The 22,207-nt window shown below is 39.3% G+C and overlaps 2 protein-coding genes across 2 annotated transcripts in view; both read right to left on the reverse strand.

Moving 5' to 3' along the window:
• Nucleotides 1–5,482: 5,482 nt before the first annotated feature.
• On the reverse strand, nt 5,483–14,166 carry LOC144640813 (endonuclease domain-containing 1 protein-like). The gene is made up of 2 exons (XM_078499884.1): nt 13,809–14,166; nt 5,483–6,156 (listed from the first exon to the last, which is right to left on the reverse strand). The coding sequence occupies exons 1-2, from the start codon at nt 14,164–14,166 to the stop codon at nt 5,525–5,527; spliced, it is 990 nt and encodes a 329-aa protein (XP_078356010.1). The 3' UTR covers nt 5,483–5,524.
• A 7,013-nt stretch (nt 14,167–21,179) lies between these two features.
• The window catches only part of LOC144642792 (uncharacterized), a 49,161-nt gene continuing 48,133 nt past the window's right edge, over nt 21,180–22,207 (reverse strand). The window contains exon 14 of the mRNA XM_078501870.1: nt 21,180–21,916. Coding sequence (XP_078357996.1) covers nt 21,288–21,916 — 629 coding nt within the window. The 3' untranslated portion in view covers nt 21,180–21,287. The remainder of the gene's footprint in view (nt 21,917–22,207) is intronic.

Here is a 22,207-nt window from a genome sequence, read left to right on the forward strand (position 1 = left end):
TGGATACGCAGAGAGACAAAGTGGATACGCAGTGGATGTAAAATGGATACGCAGTGGGTGTAAAATGGATACGCAGTGGGTGTAAAATGGATACACAGTGGATACAAAGTGGATACGCAGTAGGTGCAAAGTGGATACGCAGTGGGTGTAAAATGGATACGCAGTGGATACAAAGTGGATACGCAGTGGATACAAAGTCGATACAAAGTGGATACCCAGTGGGTGTAAAATGGATACGCAGTGGATACAAAGTGGATACGCAGTAGAGACAAAGTGGATACGCAGTGGATACAAAGTGGATACAAAGTGGATACGCAGTGGATACAAAGTGGATAGGCAGTGAATACAAAGTGGATACAAAGTGGATACGCAGTGGGTGCAAAGTGGATACGCAGTGGGTGTAAAATGGATACGCAGTGGATACAAAGTGGATACGTAGTGGATACAAAGTCGATACAAAGTGGATACCCAGTGGGTGTAAAATGGATACGCAGTGGATACAAAGTGGATACGCAGTAGAGACAAAGTGGATACGCAGTGGGTGTAAAATGGATACGCAGTGGATACAAAGTGTATACGCAGTGGGTGTAAAATGGATACGCAGTGGGTGTAAAATGGATACACAGTGGATACAAAGTGGATACGCAGAGAGACAAAGTGGATACGCAGTGGGTGTAAAATGGATACGCAGTGGGTGTAAAATGGATACGCAGTGGGTGTAAAATGGATACACAGTGGATACAAAGTGGATACGCAGTAGGTGCAAAGTGGATACGCAGTGGGTGTAAAATGGATACGCAGTGGATACAAAGTGGATACGCAGTGGATACAAAGTCGATACAAAGTGGATACCCAGTGGGTGTAAAATGGATACGCAGCGGATACAAAGTGGATACGCAGTGGATACAAAGTGGATACGCAGTGGATACAAAGTGGATACAAAGTGGATACGCAGTGGGTGCAAAGTGGATACGCAGTGGGTGTAAAATGGATACGCAGTGGATACAAAGTGGATACGCAGTGGATACAAAGTCGATACAAAGTGGATACCCAGTGGGTGTAAAATGGATACGCAGTGGATACAAAGTGGATACGCAGTAGAGACAAAGTGGATACGCAGTGGGTGTAAAATGGATACGCAGTGGATACAAAGTGTATACGCAGTGGGTGTAAAATGGATACGCAGTGGGTGTAAAATGGATACACAGTGGATACAAAGTTGATACGCAGAGAGACAAAGTGGATACGCAGTGGGTGTAAAATGGATACGCAGTGGGTGCAAAGTGGATAAGCAATGGAGACACAGTGGATACACAGTGGGTGCAAAGTGGATACGCAGTGGATGTAAAATGGATACGCAGTGGGTGTAAAATGGATACGCAGTGGATACACAGTGGATACAAAGTGGATACGCAGTGGATACAAAGTGGATACGCAGTGGATACAAAGTGGATACGCAGTGGGTGCAAAGTGGATACGCAGTGGGTGCAAAGTGGATACGCAGTGGGTGTAAAATGGATACGCAGTGGGTGCACAGTGGATACGCAGTAGGTGCGCAGTGGATACGCAGTGGATACAAAGTGGATACGCCGTAGCTAGGTGCGCAGTGGATACGCAGTGGATACGCAGTAGGTGCACAGTGGATACGCAGTGGATACAAAGTGGATACGCAGTAGGTGCACAGTGGATACACAGTGGATACAAAGTGGATACGCAGTAGGTGCACAGTGGATACACAGTGGATACAAAGTGGATACGCAGTGGGTGCACAGTGGATACGCAGTAGGTGCACAGTGGATACGCAGTAGGTGCACAGTGGATACGCAGTAGGTGCACAGTGGATACGCAGTAGGTGCACAGTGGATACGCAGTAGGTGCACAGTGGATACACAGTGGATACAAAGTGGATACGCAGTAGTTGCACAGTGGATTCGCAGTGGATACAAAGTGGATACGCAGTAGGTGCACAGTGGATACGCAGTGGATACGAAGTGGATACGCAGTAGGTGCACAGTGGATACACAGTGGATACAAAGTGGATACGCAGTGGAGACAGAGTGGATACGCAGTGGGATACGCAGTGGATACAAAGTAGATACGCATTGGAGACAAAGTGGATACGCAGTGGGTGCAAAGTGGATACGCAGTGGATACAAAGTGGATACGCAGTGGATACAAAGTGGATACGCAGTGGAGACAAAGTGGATACGCAGTGGGTGCAAAGTGGATACGCAGTAGATACAAAGTGGATACGCAGTGGATACAAAGTGGATACGCAGTGGGTGAATAGTGGATACGCAGTGGATACAAAGTGGATACGCAGTGGGTGCAAAGTGAATACGCAGTGGATACAAAGTGGATACGCAGTGGGTGCAAAGTGGATACGCAGTGGAGACAAAGTGGATACGCAGTGGGTGCAAAGTGAATACGCAGTGGATACAAAGTGGATACGCAGTAGGTGCAAAGTGGATACGCAGTGGAGACAAAGTGGATACGCAGTGGGTGCAAAGTGGATACGCAGTGGAGACAAAGTGGATACGCAGTGGGTGCAAAGAGGATATGCAGTGGATACAAAGTGGATACGCAGTAGGTGCAAAGTGGATACGCAGTGGAGACAAAGTGGATACGCAGTGGGTGCAAAGAGGATATGCAGTGGATACAAAGTGGATACGCAGTGGGTGCAAAGAGGATATGCAGTGGATACAAAGTGGATACGCATTGGGTGCAAAGTGGATACGCAGTGGAGACAAAGTGGATACGCAGTGGGTGCAAAGAGGATATGCAGTGGATACAAAGTGGATACGCATTGGGTGCAAAGTGGATACGCAGTGGAGACAAAGTGGATACGCAGTGGGTGCAAAGAGGATATGCAGTGGATACAAAGTGGATACGCATTGGGTGCAAAGTGGATATGCAGTGGAGACAAAGTGGATACGCAGTGGGTGCAAAGGGGATATGCAGTGGATACAAAGTGGATACGCAGTGGGTGCAAAGAGGATATGCAGTGGATACAAAGTGGATACGCCGTGGGTGCAAAGTGGATACCCAGTGGATACAAAGTGGATACGCAGTGGAGACAAAGTGGATACGCAGTGGGTGCAAAGTGAATACGCAGTGGATACAAAGTGGATACGCATTGGGTGCACAGTGGATACCCAGTGGATACAAAGTGGATACGCAGTGGAGACAAAGTGGATACGCAGTGGAGACAGAGTGGATACGCAGTAGGTGTAAAATGGATATGCTCGAACCCTCGATATTAAAGGGACATGGTCAGCGTTCAGATTGCTCTGAGCTGGACACTAGTTTTCACGTTTTGAAAAAAGTCCACGGTGGACTTTTTTTCAAAACGAACCTGCAGAAATCTGCTTCAATCTTCTCAGTGTTTCACTAAATGGGAAAATGTAGAAGAAGAAAAAAACACTGAGAGGATTGAAGCAGATTTCTGAAGGTTCTCTACGCGTATTTTTTTTATTTCGGTTTAAGGTGGACTTTTTTCAAAACGTGAAAACTAGTGTCCAGGTCAGCGCGGTCTGAACGCTGACCACCTCCCTTTAATCAGCTGATGTTTTGAGAACGTGGTTTGTGAAAACTTGGGTGTAATTGCACTAAGTAAAGCTAAAGACATCAGTTGTTTCGTGATTCTAGTAGACCTGAAAATCAGACCAAAAGAGAGTCAGAAAAAGGCTGAAAGATTCATTTTAAATACTTTTCATCAATCCAGCTACATAAATTTGTTACTCCAAATGCATTGTTTTCTTACGCTCTGTTGGTTTTGTATTGTGACATTTTGTTTTTAACGAAAGAGTGGAAAAAGAAGCCAAACGGGTTAAATATTCCTCATTTTGAAACGCAGAAAGAAGGAACGTTTCAAAATTTGCCATACTTTAATGCCATCAGCGACTGTCTTCAATAACTTAAGCCAATCTCAGGTGTGTTTTACATCATTCTTTAAAATAAAATGTTCGATGAAACGAAAATTCAGAGAATTACAGTTATAACAGATATTGAGTTTTGCCAATTGTTTCAGTTTGGTCTGTCTCGCTACAACCGTGAAATTATGTTCTATTGAAAAAGGGGTTTTCTGCTGAAAGTGTCCAAACTTTTTTGTGCGGTTTGGCTTGCGAACGCGAGGAGTGTTTATGACACTGAATTTCGGGTTAAAATTTTGCCAATTTGTCATTCGAGCTAAGAAAACGGCCGATTTTTTCGAGATAAAAGGACTTTTGGTGAAAATATCAGGTTTCTAATCAAACAAATAGCTATTTTTGAGTAAAACTGAAAGAAATAGATTTTTTTAAACTTCTGACTCTTAATGCTGTTATCGATTTTTTTAAACTTCTGACACTTAACCCGATTCAGACCAGGGGGGAGGGGGGGGGGAGGGCTTTTGAGGCCCGCGGTGACTTTCAACTCTTATAACTTTTTTACGATTCAACCAAACGTTGCCAAACTTTCTGACTTTTCCTTAAATTTATCTGGCAATAAGTTGGCAGGCTTGCTTGTGTCAGGAACTTGACATTGCCACGGCAACGGCATTTTGACAGGCATATTTTCCCAAATTTGTATTTTTGCGTGTTTCTGTTAATAAAAATTAACTTTAATGGAAATGTTTTTACATTTTTACGGGTTTAAAGCACATTTTATTGATTTTGAGTGCTTTGCAGTAATTTTTGGTTGGTTTTTGGCATTTTGGAAAAATTTTGAAATCCAAGATGGCGTATCCAAGATGGCGGCTGTTTTGACATCATGATGTAATTGTCACGTGATGTGACGTCACCATCCCACGTGACGTATACCAAAAGAAAGATGTTTGGACATACATTGTGATTGCTTAAATATTTTGGAAGTTACATAAAGCTCTGTCTGAATAGGGTTAATGCTTTTACTGTTACTCGAATCTCGTTGATAATACAATAAACTGCACGATTACAGAGACTTCGACAAAATACCGCGGACAGAATACAAACAGAAACTGAACAACAACGAGTAGTTTACAATTCAGGGGGTGATCATGCTTCTGAATTTCAAATTTTTGAAATTAATTGCCAATTACTGGTATGTCTGTCAGTATCTGCCATCAGACAAGAGTATGTAAATTCAGATGGGTATGAGCGGGAAACGTCTAAGAATGCTAGGGTATAAATCCTGGTAATACATTGGCCACACATAAGATTCTCCTTTGACTAGCAGTTCCTTAGTTTATGTTTCAGATCTCCGATGACAATTTAAATCAGAGAAAAACAATTATATTATCGCGGCCTGCTTGTATATGTTGTTTATCTCTGGTTTAAAATTTTTCAAACTAGTTTGATTTTTATTTCCCTTTGTTTCAGATTATGATAATGAATAGGAGACAATAGAAAATAAAAATCAAACTGGTTTGAAAAATTTTAAACCAAATATAAAATTAAACCACAACATATATTTCTTTGCCCATTCAATGTAAACAAAACAGTGGACATGCAAAAAACGCCAGACATACTCTTTTAGAAGTTTATTTTTCAGTGGTACATTAAGTCATCTAGACAAAATATGGTGGTTTGCCTGTGATTTTGACTTGTTTTAGGTCAGAAGAACATTCGGGATTTCCTGGAAATAATACTATGCCGGATGTTCCACCAGCGCCATGAACTCCGACATGAAGGATATCTTGCAGCTCTTTCACTGTTACTGAAGACATGTGCATTCGGTCCAAAGCCTTGACATTATTTCCGATCACAGCAAAGGCTCCTTTGACCTCATATGCTCCTTTTTTAGGAACGTCAGGAACTACGCAACATCCGGCCGTCCACATGGAGTTGGGAATTTTAATGCCTCCTTCACCGCGAAAAGATTTAAGTTTTACCGCTTGCACCACGGGTCGTGTCGAGGTCGTGTCAATTTCTTTAATTTGAGCTTCAGAGACGCCAGTGATGAGATACAAGTCTCCACCCTTCTTGCTGCACGTGTATGTAGCGTAATTCCTTATATTCTTTTCAGACTGTGCCCATGCCCCGCTGTTGAACGTCCTAGTCTGTGGAACAGCGTTGGTGTAGGTGAAAGTTGAAAGCATGTGGTCATCAGTAAAGGAGTAGGTCTCTGCAGGAAGTAGGTGACCTTTGGCATGTGTGGTTTGTCCGGCGTATTTACTGTCACTACCTTGAAGTTTGATACCTTTGGAAGTCAACAACAATATAGATTTCTTTAATATAAAGAACTTATTTAGTGGCTTTATCACCCTGATTACTGAGTTTAAAATACATATAGTAACTGGATAATCAGACGTACAAAGAGGGATCGAAAAGCCAATGACAAAGTACAAAACATTTATCAAGGAAAGTTTACGTGTTAAGGGGTTGAAACGTGTAACTGTCCTTCTGCGCTTGGAAATAAGCCTCCGAATCAGGTTCCGAATATTTCTTTTCCAAGGATCGTATTTGGAAATTAAAATTGCAATAGGCACTGCTACACTCAATTGCGTTCCCCAAGTATACATCAAAGTTAAAAACTTTTGCAAGGAATCGTCGGTAATCGTTAATCTCTTGCCGTTTGCAGAAATCAATACTGTGTCAATCTTTACGAGCTGTTCAATGATATAGGGTGTTTGACATAAGCGATGAAAGGCAGATAATTGCTTTGAATTTAAACATCAAAGCAGTCACTTTTATTAAATTCACAACTCGCAATGACGTTATCTTGTTTGTGAACAAGCTAGATATAATTAAAACTAGTAATACTTCTCACTAAAACTGCCACGACCTTTGTATAATTTTTTTTACAGCAAATAATCTAAGATTAGTGAGGTCCATTTGATGCCTTTAATTGTTAAAGTCTATGGACTACACTACACTTCTTTTGTTACTGTGCCAAGAACGTCACGGCACTGTTTGCTGTGGAAATTCCTTGTTGCGCCGTGACAACGCTCTATCTTAAAAAAACGTCACAACTGCAGGTGGTGTGCGCACTATGACCGCAATGCATTATTTTGATCAATTTCCAACATGGCGGAAGATTGTTGTGATCCGAGCGGTTTTTCGGGTGAGTTTGATCATCGTTTGCACAACATTCGCTGGCCTTTTCTCTGCTTAAATATTTGATTTGGATAGGTCGGGAATAGGTAAGTTAGTTTTTTGCGTCGAAAGTCTAACATTTAAAGCGTATCATGGTAAATTTGGTCATTTTCTCGAACAAGGTAAAATGGCCGACTTTTCTCTTCGTCTAGTAGGTCGGACGTTTTTGTTGAACACGGCTTTCAGCTAGTGGTGCTTGGCGTAAAATTATAATACAACAAAAGCTTAGACAATTTCCAATATGGGGAACATAATGCACCAGTATGCACCAGTCGATTTACGCCGTTTCGACTGAACGAAAGTGTCCCTTTTGAGTGTTAATCGTCTGTACTATTGAAGTTTCCTGCGTCGAGTTGGTATCGAGTTCAGCACTTTAATTCTACAAATTTCCAATGTTTTTGGAAGTTATGTTGTTTGCTTCAAAATGATTTAATTATGTGTTCTTTGGACCAAGTGGACCAAGTATTTCCTGTTCCAGGCTCTAGCAAGATAATAGGTTGCAATATTTGGGCTTCAGGTCACTTTGAAATGTTTTATTGCATCTGTTGTAACTAAAAAGTGATTCCAATACAACATTTGTGGAGACTTCATGTACAGCAAAATAATGTTGTGGAAGTGAGAAGTTCAATAAATTGTTTAAAACTTAATGAGGTTCAAATTGGTTCTGTTCATTATTTTTGCAAGCGGTTATCCTGCTTATTACAGAAGAGAAAAACCCTGGTTAGTTTGTCTCTGTCTGACACAGGAATCAAGCCTTTTGGCCAAGAGTATTCCATTTAATTTGTTGAGCTTGGTAACAGGAAAAAAATAAGTCCTGCCTCCTACTCATTTGATGTCAAATTATTAAGTCTGCATATTTCCAGCCAAGTTGCCCAGCATGCTGGAGCTTATACCAGTTTCAGGAGCTTGAAGAGACTAGGAATATTCTCCCCCCTCCCCTCCTGAATGGGATGTTAGTTAGTCTATCACAGGGTTACCCCCAGCAGTAAACTTGCCAGTACCCATTTATACACCTCCATGGAAGGAGGCACTATAAGAGTATTAGTGTCGTGCCCAAAAACACAACACAGTGAACGGGGCCATGGTTTGAATCAGGACTGCTCAATCCAGAGTCCGGTGCACTACGCTTCCATACCACCCTTAAATTATCAAGACACTAATGGAAATATTATTATTATTATTATTATGAAATGACACAGTGTTTCTTTCACGATGTTTTATTTATACAAATTTTAGCAACCTTCAGCATCAGAGGTTGTCACTTGATGTGTTCCTTTATCTGGTTGGTTTATTCTTGATTATGAAGCTTCTCCTGGAGAAAAAAATTCTGTCTCCAAAGTTATCCTCCAGACCTGTGCATTTTATATTCAGTTGCTGTTGCAGTGTAATATCCCTGAATAAAATTAAAGTAAAAACTTCATTATAAACCAGTTCTGTTATAATTGAAGTTGCAGTAATAAATGGAAGTACCATAAACAATCATGGTCTGTATACACACAACAGTAGCAGGGGGAGGGCTTCCAGTGAGATATTCACAAAAGTTAAAGTACGAGCTGTTTTTGTAAATAACTGTGGTTGGCTCAAAATTACATGAATTAAAAGAATGCACTTGGTCCAGATTGGCCTACAACATTAGAGCTTAGCAGCCCTGGAAGCTATAGTACATCACTGGTTACCCCTAGCATTGTATTAGGTTGCCCTAGTATAGTTGAGAGAGTCACTAGTAATCAAGACTACATTGTAAGGTATGTAGCCAGATTAAAAGTGCTAATAGAAACTCAGCTGATATATTTTCTGTTTAGACTCTAGCACTGATTTACTTCAGCCCAGCAGACAATTTTTAATTTGCCTAAGTGAGATTTTTTAGCATCAATTCAAACCCAAACAATGATATCAAACTAATTTACAAGAACACATTTTTTTAAATTAATTTTACTTAATAACTGTATTTTGAAATCGTAGTTAGTTTGTTGCAGGAATTATCTTTGTTGATCATTTGAAGTGTCGTCAAACCAGAATTTTCTTCGATTTACTGCTGCTAAACACTGTACATCAGTCATTATGAGAGCATTTAAAATAAATAACTTTTGAAAGCTATAATCCCTTAAGCACTTTTCGAAATAAAGAACAAGAAATAAGAAACAGACGCAAAACAATTAGGAAGATTATTAGCTTAAATGGTTAGTGAAAAGTAATACAAAATAAATCAGGACACGTAACATAAATAACATCAACATGTGACAAATATGTTTTCCTCATTTCAAATCAAGGTACGATATACTTGTTCGTAGTGGTTAATAAAGCTAAAGGGCAACCGCCTTGTGAACATTACATGGTTATATTTAGGCTTAGCACATCCTACATCGTGTTTAAATAAAGGTTGCTTATCCAACTATGTTTACAAGCATGATTCTTACCTCTGGCTTTGATGCAAGTCCCGTCTAGACACACAAAACCGATATTTTAAACTCCACGCACTGAAGTCTGAGGAAATCTTTGATTCCAAAGATCGACAACATGTCAAAACTAAGATATACATCGAAAGAATCACAAAAGCGGCGTTATTTTGAACAGAAATAAGAAATTTTGGCGTTCACAAGAGATCCTCACACGATGGCCGCCATGTGGAATTAGAATATAGCCGCTGTATACGCGCGATGGAATTCTAGCGGGCACTATTTTTTATAGAACATAGCTGAAAACTATAGAAGCCCGGTACCCCGGATGTGCGAATTGTTTGTCGAATTTCGCTGAACGCGCGACTTCGTCGACTTCGCCTCTATTCTCTTGTTTTGTTGTTTAAATGATGCTTTAAAGCAGCAAGTTTTTATCAGAAACGTTTTACTTCCTTAAATGGAAGTAAGACAGTGCCAAAGGAAGCGACAGATGAAGAAAGAATCGCTGAAATTTGTTGTTTTTCTTTGGAGTTGTGTACGCCACTATTTTGCCGTGAACTGCCGAAATTGATTGGAAATTATTTAGCAAAACAACCCGGACTCTAGAAACGCTTTGAGGTAAGAAACCTTTTTTAGCCACAATCTGAAGACAGAACACACCACTTTTGTTCTTTTTAAATCGAAATTCGAGGCGAATTTGAAAAACTTGCTGCGAAACGAACACATGGAAATTTTTCATTTGAATGAAATTGAAGTCGCCTTGAATACGTAAATATTTCAACTAGATTTGTCGGCTTTGTGAGAATCTTTTGGTAGGCGGAGAAAGGACTATAAATAATAAATATGAATGAAATGGTATCTTGGTTTATTTATAAAGAAGCCGCCAAAGAAAAGAATAAACTAAACTTTCACTTTTACCGATGTTGCGTGCGTTTGTAAATGCCGTGAGAGGCCGCGAGTCTTGTAAGTTCTGTGCTCTTTTTTATGCTATATTCTAAACCCACTAGAAGATGGTTTTCCTATGTCCTATAAGAAAATAATGCACTTTTGTGGTCTATAAAAGCAGTTGAATGCCCTCGCCTTACGGCTCGGGCATCCACTAGCAGCTTTTATAGACCTCAAGCGTGCATTATTTTCTTTTAATATACAATCTTCGTTCACTGTCCAAAATCCACGCGCGCAATTGGTTAAAATAGATCACGTGATTTTGCTTTACCTGTCGTCAGCAAACTCAGACAGTGCAGTATTGACAATAATGCACGATTTTCGTCGTGCATTATTGAAGGTGTCTTCAGCTTCAAAGCTTGTAGAAGTGGAAGAAAAGTATATTCCTCGAATTATCAACGATCCAATACCAAACAAAATCGAAGAGGATAACAACTTGAAGCGCTTTCATGTTCAAAGGTAAACTGCAGCTCAATAAATACATTTTTGTGTGCGATTGACTTGCTTGTAGTTGCTTGATTGTGAAAGCCATCGACTTGCATTGAACAAGCTTCTCGCTGACTGTATCTATGAACGACCACAGCTGATGAACGATTTTATGAACCATTTTAAGTTTTATTTCTGTACGGCTAATTTGTGATTTTTATATTATTGATGTAATCCCGTGTTATTATGTACTACTACACTTCTTATTTTTAAACATTAAGTTTGTTGTTTGAAGTTCGTTAAGTCGATGATCGCTTGCAGTTCGATGCAGTGTACTCAGATTGTATATTAAAAGGGTTAGAGTCTGTTCGTTCGTGTTTTGTTGACAAATACACGCACTTGCTGGCCTCACAATGAACTCAAAATTTTCAATACTGCACTCGGCTACGCCTCGTGCAGTATTGAAAATTTCTCGTTCATTGTGCGGCCAGCGCGTGCGTGTATTTGTCAACAAAACACTCACAACAGTCTCTAACCCATAAATAGAACATGGAAAACCATCTTCTAGTAGGTAAATGATGCGAAACCGAAACAACTACCAGCGTGCATTGCGGTCGTAGCACGCACACCACCTGCAAGTCGAATATGTAAACTGGCGGTAATAAAACATTACGAGTGCGTTAGGCTTGATAGGTTATCAGAAATGACCTCAAAAATACAGGCTGAACACGTTACCGTTTAATTTGTGGTGACTACACGCAATCTTATTACAATATTGATCATTAGTGAAGAAATTATTCAACATGACACGAGCGTGGGACAAAGAAAAAATCTGAGTTCCTGACGGGAATCGAACCCATGGCCTCCCAGACTCGTTGTGAGCTTGGCCATTTACTTAGTTGATATGTGACACGCGTTCTGCATACTGCTAGGATCAGCAATGTCGAAATCATCAAGTTTGTAGTAAATAATAAAGATGGTAAATTTCAAGCTCGGTGATAAATAGTGAAGAAATTATTCAACATGACACGAGCGTGGGACAAAGAAAAAAGCTGATTCCCCGACGAGAATCGAACCCGTGGCCTCCCAGAATACCCGTTGGACGCTCTAACCAACTGAGCTACGAGAGACTCGTTGTGAGATTGGCCGTTACTGACCAAGCATAATCAAGGCGTCTTTTAAGTATATTAAAAGGCCTGTACGGATAGAAACAGGAGAAAATATCTGGAAGAGGTAAAACGCAGGATTTTTTATTCAGACAACTTGTTTGACTGTTTAGCCAGATTTTCCTGCTAAAAACCTTATAAAACATTGAGAAACCTGTACATTGTTTAGGCTTTGACCTTGTCATGAATGAACGCGTGATGTTATTTGCCGAGTTTGAATAAATTGTTTTTGTACGAGATTTGCGCATGTCATTTTCTCGCAATTTTTTTTATGAATATTATTAATAAGTAATCACATGATTTCGAGTGCAATTTGGGATAAATAAGCACTCGTAAATTTTTCTAAGACTACAAATTGTTAGCATTTGAAAAATTTACTCGTGCTTATTTATCCCAAATTGCACTCGAAATCATGTGATTACCAATAATAATTCAACAAAATTTTTATCCCGGTGAACGGTCATGTGTTTATTCTCGGCGGGTTAACTTTAAGTATATTAGTAAGACGCCGGGTGACCTTTGTTGCACTCTTTAGTACAAGTTTTTTTTTAAGTGTATTAAAAAGCCTGTTATTATATAGAAATTCTTGCAAAACTTTATCATTGACGTCATTTCCCGCCTTTGCACGGTTGTTGCGTTTAACTTTTGCTTAATTCGTGATTTTTGTCTTTAAAACAAAAGGGAAATTACACAGTGGCTTGTCTTCAGTCTCGTGTTAAAAAACACTGTTATACTCATTCGCTGCTCTCATTCATAAAGTATTGTTTTTACGAATGTATATGTACACATATACCCCGTCCGATTTCATATTCGTCGCCCGATTTTGTAGGCAAGTACAAAACAAACGTATGAAGCCACCTTATTCAATTCTAACTTTTAATCAAACCACAGTGTTAAAAAAACACGTAAACCAATGCCTCCAGCCGCCTGAAGGGTTTCTATTTAACAGTTAAGCAGGGTTTTATATACCTGATTGAAGAATCGTTTACCCATGAAAGGCATAAACCATGAACGATCCGACCCACATGTTTACTGGAAATCGGAAAAAATAATCTTTGTCTTTGACAGAATAAACATGATAATAATGCAGGTTGCATAAATCATGCTCTTAAGGCTCTCAAAGAAAGAAAAAACTCTTGATTGTCATTACTAAGCTTACCAATGCTGTCTACCCAGAATCCCATTCGGTAGTATCGTTCATGGTTTATGCTTTTCTTAGGGTCAACGTTTCTTTAATTAGGTGTATGTACACGTACCGTATTTTCTCAATTAAACGTTCCCGGCGTTTATTTTAAACTTGGCTTGGTAAACCCGGCGTTTATTTGAAGCCGGCGTTTAATCGGGGCCCGGTGTTTATTAACGGACTGCAAATTTCTGCCAAATTTTCAGATTGATTTATTGTTACCGATCTTCGAGACCAAGGGGTAGTTTGTCAAGGCGGGACGATTTTTCTCTTCGTTCTGCGCCGAAAAACTGTCCCTGGGTATCCAAAGGTGATTATTTCCCAAAGGTTCATTATTACGGATTGAATAGTTTATGTTGCAATCAAGATTTGTGTCAAACAGAATATATTTACTTGTTAGCATGACCTCAAATAAACGCCGGGACCTCGAACAAGCGTCCCGACGTTTATTAAAAAACTAGCAATTTTGACCCGGCGTTTATACGAGGGCGGCGTTTAATCGGGTCCGGCGTTTAATTAATCGAGAAAATACGGTTAGCAGGGTTGCGTTGGTAATAACTTCAAACGTAGACATTCGTAAATCGTAACATTCTACGCAATCTTTTTTGCTTAGGAGGCTAGTGCAATCCAAATACTTTACCAGTTTCTTCTCGCCACATTGTGATGCCAGCTCTTGTTGCCGTGCCAAACTCGTCTGCATGCTCTTTTGTTACGAGATACGCTGAATAGATTGGGATTCCGTAGTCAAGATCGAACATGGTTGAATAGAAGTTCTCCACATCGCCAGGAAGTTGTTGACAGATGTACCTGATGTTGGTGTGATCTAGTCGGAACCCAATCGGAGGAGCTTTGTCGAGGAAGAAGTTTTCACAGCCAGGCGTGACAGTTTTAGAAACAACTGATCTACGAGGTCTGACCAGTTGGCTTTTGTGTTCGGGATTCTTAGCAACTTCGTCACTCAAACCTGCATTTCCTAGTTTGTAAAGAAATGTTTGCATTAGTTCATAATTCTAGTGTCAGCATATAGAGGAAAAATGTTATACATCAATATTTTTCTCAAGCATCTCAGCGGTCCGGAATCCTTAATCCTTGAATCTGATTGGCTAAATGCATGCGCTCCAGCGATTCTGATTTTCCCATCGGGATCTCACGTGCGGACCGCTTACCGCGCGAAAACATTTTGCAGCGAGACGAATGAACACATAAAAGTTTTGCTTTCCAAAATCGAAATAGCCAGTGGCAGATCCGGGGGGGGATTCTGGGGGATCTGGTCCCCCTATCAGACTTGGCACTTGCTTCACACTGAATTTCGTTCATCGACGGTGATAAAACAAGGTGACAGGTTGACATGCCTGCACGACTCTCTTACGTAAGTCATTTTCATAATTTTGATCTCACGAGTATATCCTTGAAAGACATACCCCTTTCTCATGATTATATTTTTCAAGTTTAATACTACCAAGTGGTAGTGCGTTACAATAGACAGGACTTTTTCGTTTGCTTTTGGTTTTGGTTTATGGGCCTGCTTCCTGTTTTCAAAATAACTTCACAAGAATTCTATGGACCTCCTCTCCTGACTAACCTTTCTCGATGGGCGTGTTTAAAACACGAAATGGCGAAATGGTGAAATAGCGAAATGGCGAAATGGCGAAATGGCGAAATGGCGAAATGGCGAAATAGCGAAATGACGAAATGATATTAAAGATAAGAGCCAAATTAAGTTAAGGTCGCGGGGGACACCTAAGGCTCATCATTATGCATTTATTTAAAGCGTATGCACGAAGAACAACGACTGACATCGACAACTTTACGAGATATTTATGACTGGACAAACATATGGGCGCGTTCGCGTGATTTGTAAAAAATTCCTGTTTCTTTAATATTTTAACCAATTTAAAATAACACTTAGCGATACTCGTTCATATAGATTATAGGAAGTCTTTAAGCTTATTTTCATTTAAATTTGAATATTTCTGCAACTCAGAGTAATCACAAAAATATTCGACATAAACAATCGTGTCCTTTTTAAAAACGCATTGTTCTCACTATAAAAGCGTATAATATAATTACCATAATTAAATCTCTCCTTGGCAAAATGATCGTATTTAGGTCGGGACACCTTCGGAAATCTCAAAGTTTGGACTTTTCCGACAATTTTGTGGCAGAGAATACAGCACGAATACAGAACTTCATGACTTGCCACTGCAGATAGGTACACTATGAATACTGCAGTGTGTCCTAACAGAAGCGGAATTTTAAAAGAGCGCTTTTAGAAAGAGGTAGAAAACATTAAATTCAAATTTGCGCATTTAAACCGCCATAACTTGCTGGCAAACTTTAAACTAAAAAATCCGCTTCTGTTATGACACCATAGAGGTATTCACTGTTTAGTTTTTGACAAGATCACAGTGTGCTGTCTCCTACTCGCTCCGCAAACTCTGCCACAAAATCGTGTTTTCCCAATTTGGCACTCACGAGGCTATAACATCGCCGTTAAGTGCAATCTACCAAATAAAATATAACATTCAATATCTTTCATCATTTCTTTGTCTCTGTAAAATTTGAGCTTAATCGCACCCATAACAGCTGAGAAATAAGCGTTTAAAAGATGCAGGTCAAGCAAAATTTCCCTTCTTAAATTTATTCATGCGGTAGGTATCTCCCGCGACCTTAAATGATATAACTGTTCCACTGAAATCTGTATCTGTTGCCTGATTTGTTCTGTGTACATTGTACAAGGAAATAAATTGAATCCTAACAATTTAAAGGTAGTATAAGGGGGTAACCATAAGCTTAAGAAATACTCACAAATTGTAACGTTTTTTTAATACCGGAATGAACTGCAACCAATCGTTCAAATCACAAATTCTCCGTCACGGACCTTAAAACTCCAGTCTCCTTGTTAACAAATTGCTGTTTGTCTGGGATATTTTTAATCAAAAAGGCGGGAATTATTTTTGGCATCGGAAGAAAACGATTTGTTTGTCTCACGTCAGGAGGAGGATGACAGGAGGTTTCGCCTGAATAGTTACATATGTAATTTCCTTTTACATAAGTAATATTTGAACTAGATCCTTTTTCGAATTGTACTTTTCACGTCCTTATCCTTTAACATAAAAGTTATAATCTCGTTTTCTATTTTGCATCCCTGGAACGAAGACGTCAGAAAGGCGAGACAGCGGCGTTTACGTGCCGCCGCCTCACGTGCTTCAGTCAAATTTATTACTGTTTTGTTTTTCTTAACTCGTTTTTGTTCGCATATAAACGGCGACTTTGTTTTTCTCACTTTAGAACAACTGAAATTTTTACTGTTTTTTTCAATGCGTTAATTTTCAACATTTAATAGAAAAATAGGAACTAATTTCATTATCAAAATTTCACGAAATGGCACGTTCTTATTGTGTTTAAAGCGCGCTTACTTTGTTGCTAGCTTATTTACAACCGTAACGTGATACTTTTGTTTGTTACAGTATACTTTTGGCTTTTTGCCAAACACTGTAACATGATACTTTTGATTTTCTTGAAAACGAACGTAACACGATACTTTTGTTTTTCTCGAAAAAGTCATGTCTACTCAATAGTCATCGAACGAAAAGAAATAAACGAAGTAATAAACGAATCAAATCAAAAACCATCTCTTCGATAAAGAAAAAGATCTTTAAAGCGCGGTACACCTGGAGTATTTGTTTTCTGTCAGAAATGTTTCAACAAAAGATTTCGTTTCTTTTTGAAAAGATCTCAAAACGTAAATTTTCATTCAGCAAACAAGAACTAATTTAGTTATCAAATTGTCACGAAACAACACGCTCTTATTCTGTTGCCGCAATCGATCGTAGTTGATTTTAACAGCAAAGTCATTAAAAGTTAATTCTCGGACGTACAAGCAAACTCAAACCCTCACCCAGGGGAAACCCCTCTCCAGGGTTTTCGTTCTATTAAGTCACAGCGAAATTATTTTGCACTGAGTAGAAAGCTCTTAGCTTACTCTACAAGATGATATGATGTTGGCTGTGACGTTATATGACGTCACGTGAGGTCATTAGAGCCGCTATCTTGGATCCGTCATCTTGGTTTTTACCCTTTTATTAGAAAGTCAGGAAATAACAAAGTTTGGTGTAAAATCATGACAGAATGCTTATGGAATGTAAAAATAAACAAATCTTACAATTGTGTTTCAAAAAACTGGAAAAAGTAAAGAAAAATGTTAAAATTGACGATTTTTGGCCAGACCTGCCTGTAATTATGACGTTGCCATGGTAACGTCAAATATCATGGAAACATGGTTTACATAACAAAATGTATGCAAGTTTCAACATAATAGAGTAAATCCTCTTTTAAAAATTTCGAAAAAACCTTATATGGGGGTGGCATCCAACCATGAATTGAGGAAGACTCTTGAGAGACTTATCAAATTAATTGCGGTGTTCAGTTGGCGCCAATTTATTTTGTATTTGTGTTTTTGTATTTGTCTCCTGTCAGAACTGCTCAACAAAGATTTTGGTTCATTCACAACGTAAATTTTCATACAACAAACAAGAACTAATTGTCACGGAATGGCACGCTTTTATTCTGTTTTTGCTAACGATCGTAGTTGCTTTAATCAGCAGAGTTAATACCATACCGGTTCATTAAATGTTTAAACGAGATCAGTTTAAAGGTATAAACACAAACGCCACTTCAGAATTGGTAAATTGAGCAAGACGCTCAAGAGACTAATTAAATTAATTGCGGTTTGCAGTTGGAGCCACGGAGACTCCAGTAATAGTTAGAAATCTAAAGAATCACGTGACAATTACATCATGATGTCAAAACTTCGTACGTAAAGCTTCGTATGTAAACAAATATCTAAGTCTAGACTGCAAAACAGTCGTATCTTTTGCGAACGCGCTCGGTGTTGAAACGAGAGCGAGAGGTCTTGAGCCAATGTCAAAACTATGGGTGAGACTGGGGAGATCGGCGCTTCGCGCCTTCGATAAGCGCTTTTTCCAACGACTTAAGAGAAAAAACGACTGTTTTGCAGTCTAATCTAAGTCAGTTGGTGTAATATTTAGGTCAAGATACTATTTATCATCTAATACTAAGCTTGCTCTATAGTACACTTTAATTTACCCTTACTTACTGTAATTCAGCCTCGTCTTCTACATATATAACTAATTTAAATAGAATTTTTTATTTACAAAATCGTGCTGTGCAAGCTATTACCAACTCAGACTATCGAGAACATTCTGCCCCCTTATTTACTAAACTGGGCATCTTAGACATCTTCCAAGACAATGCATTGCAAATAGCTAAATTTATGTTTTACTATTATAACCAATTATTGCCCCCGATGTTTCTCAATTTGTTTTTTACTAGTAGTCAAATACACAGTTATGACACAAGAATAGCCAAGTGTTATCGACCACATCACTGTCGTACAAATCTAAAGCAGTTTACAATATTTTTCCAGGGTCCTAAAATTTGGAATTCTCTACCAGAATCGATCACTGGTTCGAGTAGCTTCTCTTCTTTTAAGAAAACAATGATTAAATTTCTAATAAAATGAGTCTGAAATTGGCCTAGCTGCACATTCACAGCGACATTGTTAACTTATTGCTAACCCGAGGTGGCCTACCCCATAAGCCTTGTGGTTTCTTGGAGGTCTCCTCGCCCTATCTATTTATGTTATTTTTGTATGTATTATTCTAGTGGCAAATAAAATGAAATGATGATGAAATGGAATTAATTTTTTCATTTTTTCGGAAACCTTTGGTTCGTACTTATACTTCTTTTAAAAATCTGCCGCATGCCAGATGCCCAGTCAGATGCATAAAGAAGTATTTGGAAAAGAGAAATCCAAATTGTCCAGCCTTGTGGCAAAAGCCAAGAATCTGCGGCAATAAATTTGATGAAAGCGACGCGGTGTGGTATTACAATGTACCCTTGGGGAAAAACACCCTGGATAACTAACTCGGCCGCATGAGTAAAAAAGCAGGTCTGTCCACCCACTACACATACCACTGCATTCGGGCTACATCAGTCACTATCCACAAAGCAGCCGGCCTGGAAAATTCCAGAGTAAGAAGTGTTACTGGCCACAAAAGCGATGCTTTCATCGACTCGTACCACGAAAGGCCAACATTTCAACAACAGGTGCAGTCTTCAGCGATTGTGAGCAATTTTGTAGCTCCAGTGGCAGAAAATCAAGTTGTTGCCCTTCAGAACACTGCTCAGTCACGAAGTCCTCTCGCAGCAATACAGCCAAATCATTGCCACTATGAAATCCGTTGCTTCAGTCAACGCTCGAGTGTCGGCGCTCAACAAACCAACGCAGCGCAGAACTTTTCATCGGGTAGTTTTCAAAATTGCACTTTCAATTTTTATGGACATTCTGCCTAAAAGGCCTCTGTAAAGTAGTCTTCCTTAGGTCTGTTGTAAAGTTTCCTTAAGAAGTTTAGGTTTTTAGTTTGTCAGTCTTTTGAAATGAACGACTTGATTGCCACGAGGCAGACAGATCGGAAAAATACTGCGATTTTCTGTCATTTCTACAATATGTTATCAATAGCCAATGTACGCAGTGAATTTTGACGTTTGTGACAAGCTTTAACGCATGAATAAATATTTGATTGATCCGCATTCAGTGGGTTTCTGGTCTGGTTTTGTTTTGTTTGTTACATTTCGGGTTGAAAATCTTTTATCCAAAAAAAAGATAAATAAATAGATAATTCAAGATACTATAGTTTTTAAATGGGCGCGTGGAAGAAAATTTAGTGGTGAACAATAAAGACAATAGAGTGTTTCTGTTTCGGAATTATCGGTTTGATAGTTGCCCCTTGGAAATCTGACGTTCTTAAAACTAGCATATATTAGCCCTCGAAGCTTTGCTTCTTGGGCTTTTATTTGTTTTAAGAACGACACATTTCCGCGGGGCAACTATCAGCCGATAGTTTCTCGACAGAAACACTCTATTGTCTTTATTGTTCACCACTAAATTTTCTTCTTTCTTTCTATTTCTTAAAAACAGACGGCGAGCCGAGCAGCTTTTGCGCGCCCGTCGTAAAGTAAGACTGCGTAAAGCAGAAGGGGTGACATGGGACTGGAGGCTTTTTAAGTGCTACTGAAACGAAATTTTCGTACCTTAGATTTTAGCATAATAATATAGTTTTAACCTTACTTTCGAACGCTCTAAGTGTTTCGCGAAAGCCGCTTTTTCAGCCGGTCGAAGATGGCTGGTTGAGCACAGAATTGGCGGCAATCTTGGCGCGGCCAAAGCAGCACCCTGACGTGACGAGTTGTATTAGTATCGTGCCGCGCTGGAATCTAAGAGTGCAAATGGAAGAAGTGGCCGGAAATTGAAGTCCTCGAATCGCATCTTAAAGAAAACTCACAGCTACAAGCAAGTCAAGAAAAGTTGCTCGGACAACAGCTCTGCGAAATGCTTCGAAGCTTGAATCTTGCCTCGAGTTGCTTCAATCGATCGTGAAGGTTTTAGCAGAACTATTCCTCTTAAACTATCTCCTATTGAGTTTTTTTTTTGGATTTTTTAAATCATTGCTGTAAAGGGGTAAAGGAACTCACGGCCTGTTTTATAGTTCAAGAATCTTATTTACATGTATATATAATTAGCTTTGAAACTTAGCGCGCTTCTGTGCCAATAGCCCAATTTTGATATATTAAAATTCAGCCTAAAACAATAGACCTCAGGTCGAGGCTCCGGGGACCAAATTATAGAGTTTGTGGGGTTTATTCCCCGGAGCCTCGTAGTGATGTCTTTTGTTTTAGGCTGAGTTTTAAAATATCGAAATTGGGCAATTGACATGCCACGGAACACTCACGCTCTTTCGTTAATTATTCTTGCGAGTTTCAAGATATCTTGGTGAAGATTTATCACATTGATCTGAAACTTTCAGTGATTGAAACAACAGAATAAAGAATATCACAGACTAGAATTGTTGGAAAAGCCGTTTATTTCGTGACCAGTTACACAGTTTTTAAAAGCATTTTTACCAGCTCATGTTGCGATACAAAAGCGACTTGATAGTCTTCTGACTCTTCCCTATCGTTACACATTTTACTTAAGACACCTACACCTTATTTGAGCTTGACAGTGCATGGCTAAGTTTTCAACTAAAGTTTGTTTCTATCGCACCATCACCCAGATTGGTTTGTTCAGATAACAGTAGCCCGCGATACACTTGGTGCCAAGCGCTCTGCTGTCGTCGACAGTGACGTAGTTGTTTCCGGCGCGGTCAACATGATGCCACATGTCAAGCCACTTGTCTGTGCCACCGTGAGTTTCCGAGATCCCCTGTTTGGAATAGAGAGCCAAATTGCTTATTGTGGCAAAACCTTGAGTAGGACTTCTCTGGTTTTTATCTGCTGGGCTGTACTTGTAAAACCCGTCTACGTTCCTGTGTATCGAACTAAATTTTCCCATTAAGAACTTTTCAAACTCTGTTTTGTCGTTTTGTGGTGCGCCTGCCATCCTGTTGTAAATAACCCGGATGGTGTTGACGTCAGCAAACCGGAACATTACCTCTTCCCAGTCCCCCATGTCAGGGTGGATATGACTCGCGGCATCTGCGTACCTAGTTTTGGCTGCCATTGACGAGAATTCAGTTTTGATGAAGAGGAAGGTTGGGGAGACCTTTGTGGCAACTAGGGTCCAACCTCCGCGCTCATTTTCCATGTCGCAAAAAGCTTGGAACGAGTGATCTGTTGAGCCACCGTTTGGATCGATCCAGTAAAGTCCACTGCCACGACTCTGACCTGAACGAATGGAAAATGAAAATCTGATCAATGAAAACCTTATAACGGGATCGATGCTTTTTTGCCTGTTTTTTCTTATGTGCACATTTTAGTGATAATTTTAATCTACAATCAATAAACAATCTTATTAGTAGCATTATTTTGTCTGTACATAATAATAATAATAATAATAATAATAATAATAATAAAAATAATAGTAATTATAATAATAATAATAATATTAATAATAATAGTAATAATAATACAAATACAGTATACAAATAGTATTTGAAAAGGAGGACCATGAGGTTA

The sequence above is a fragment of the Oculina patagonica genome, chromosome 2 (genome assembly GCF_052425735.1).
Source record: "Oculina patagonica isolate OP01 chromosome 2, crgOcupat, whole genome shotgun sequence".
NCBI lineage: Eukaryota > Metazoa > Cnidaria > Anthozoa > Scleractinia > Oculinidae > Oculina > Oculina patagonica.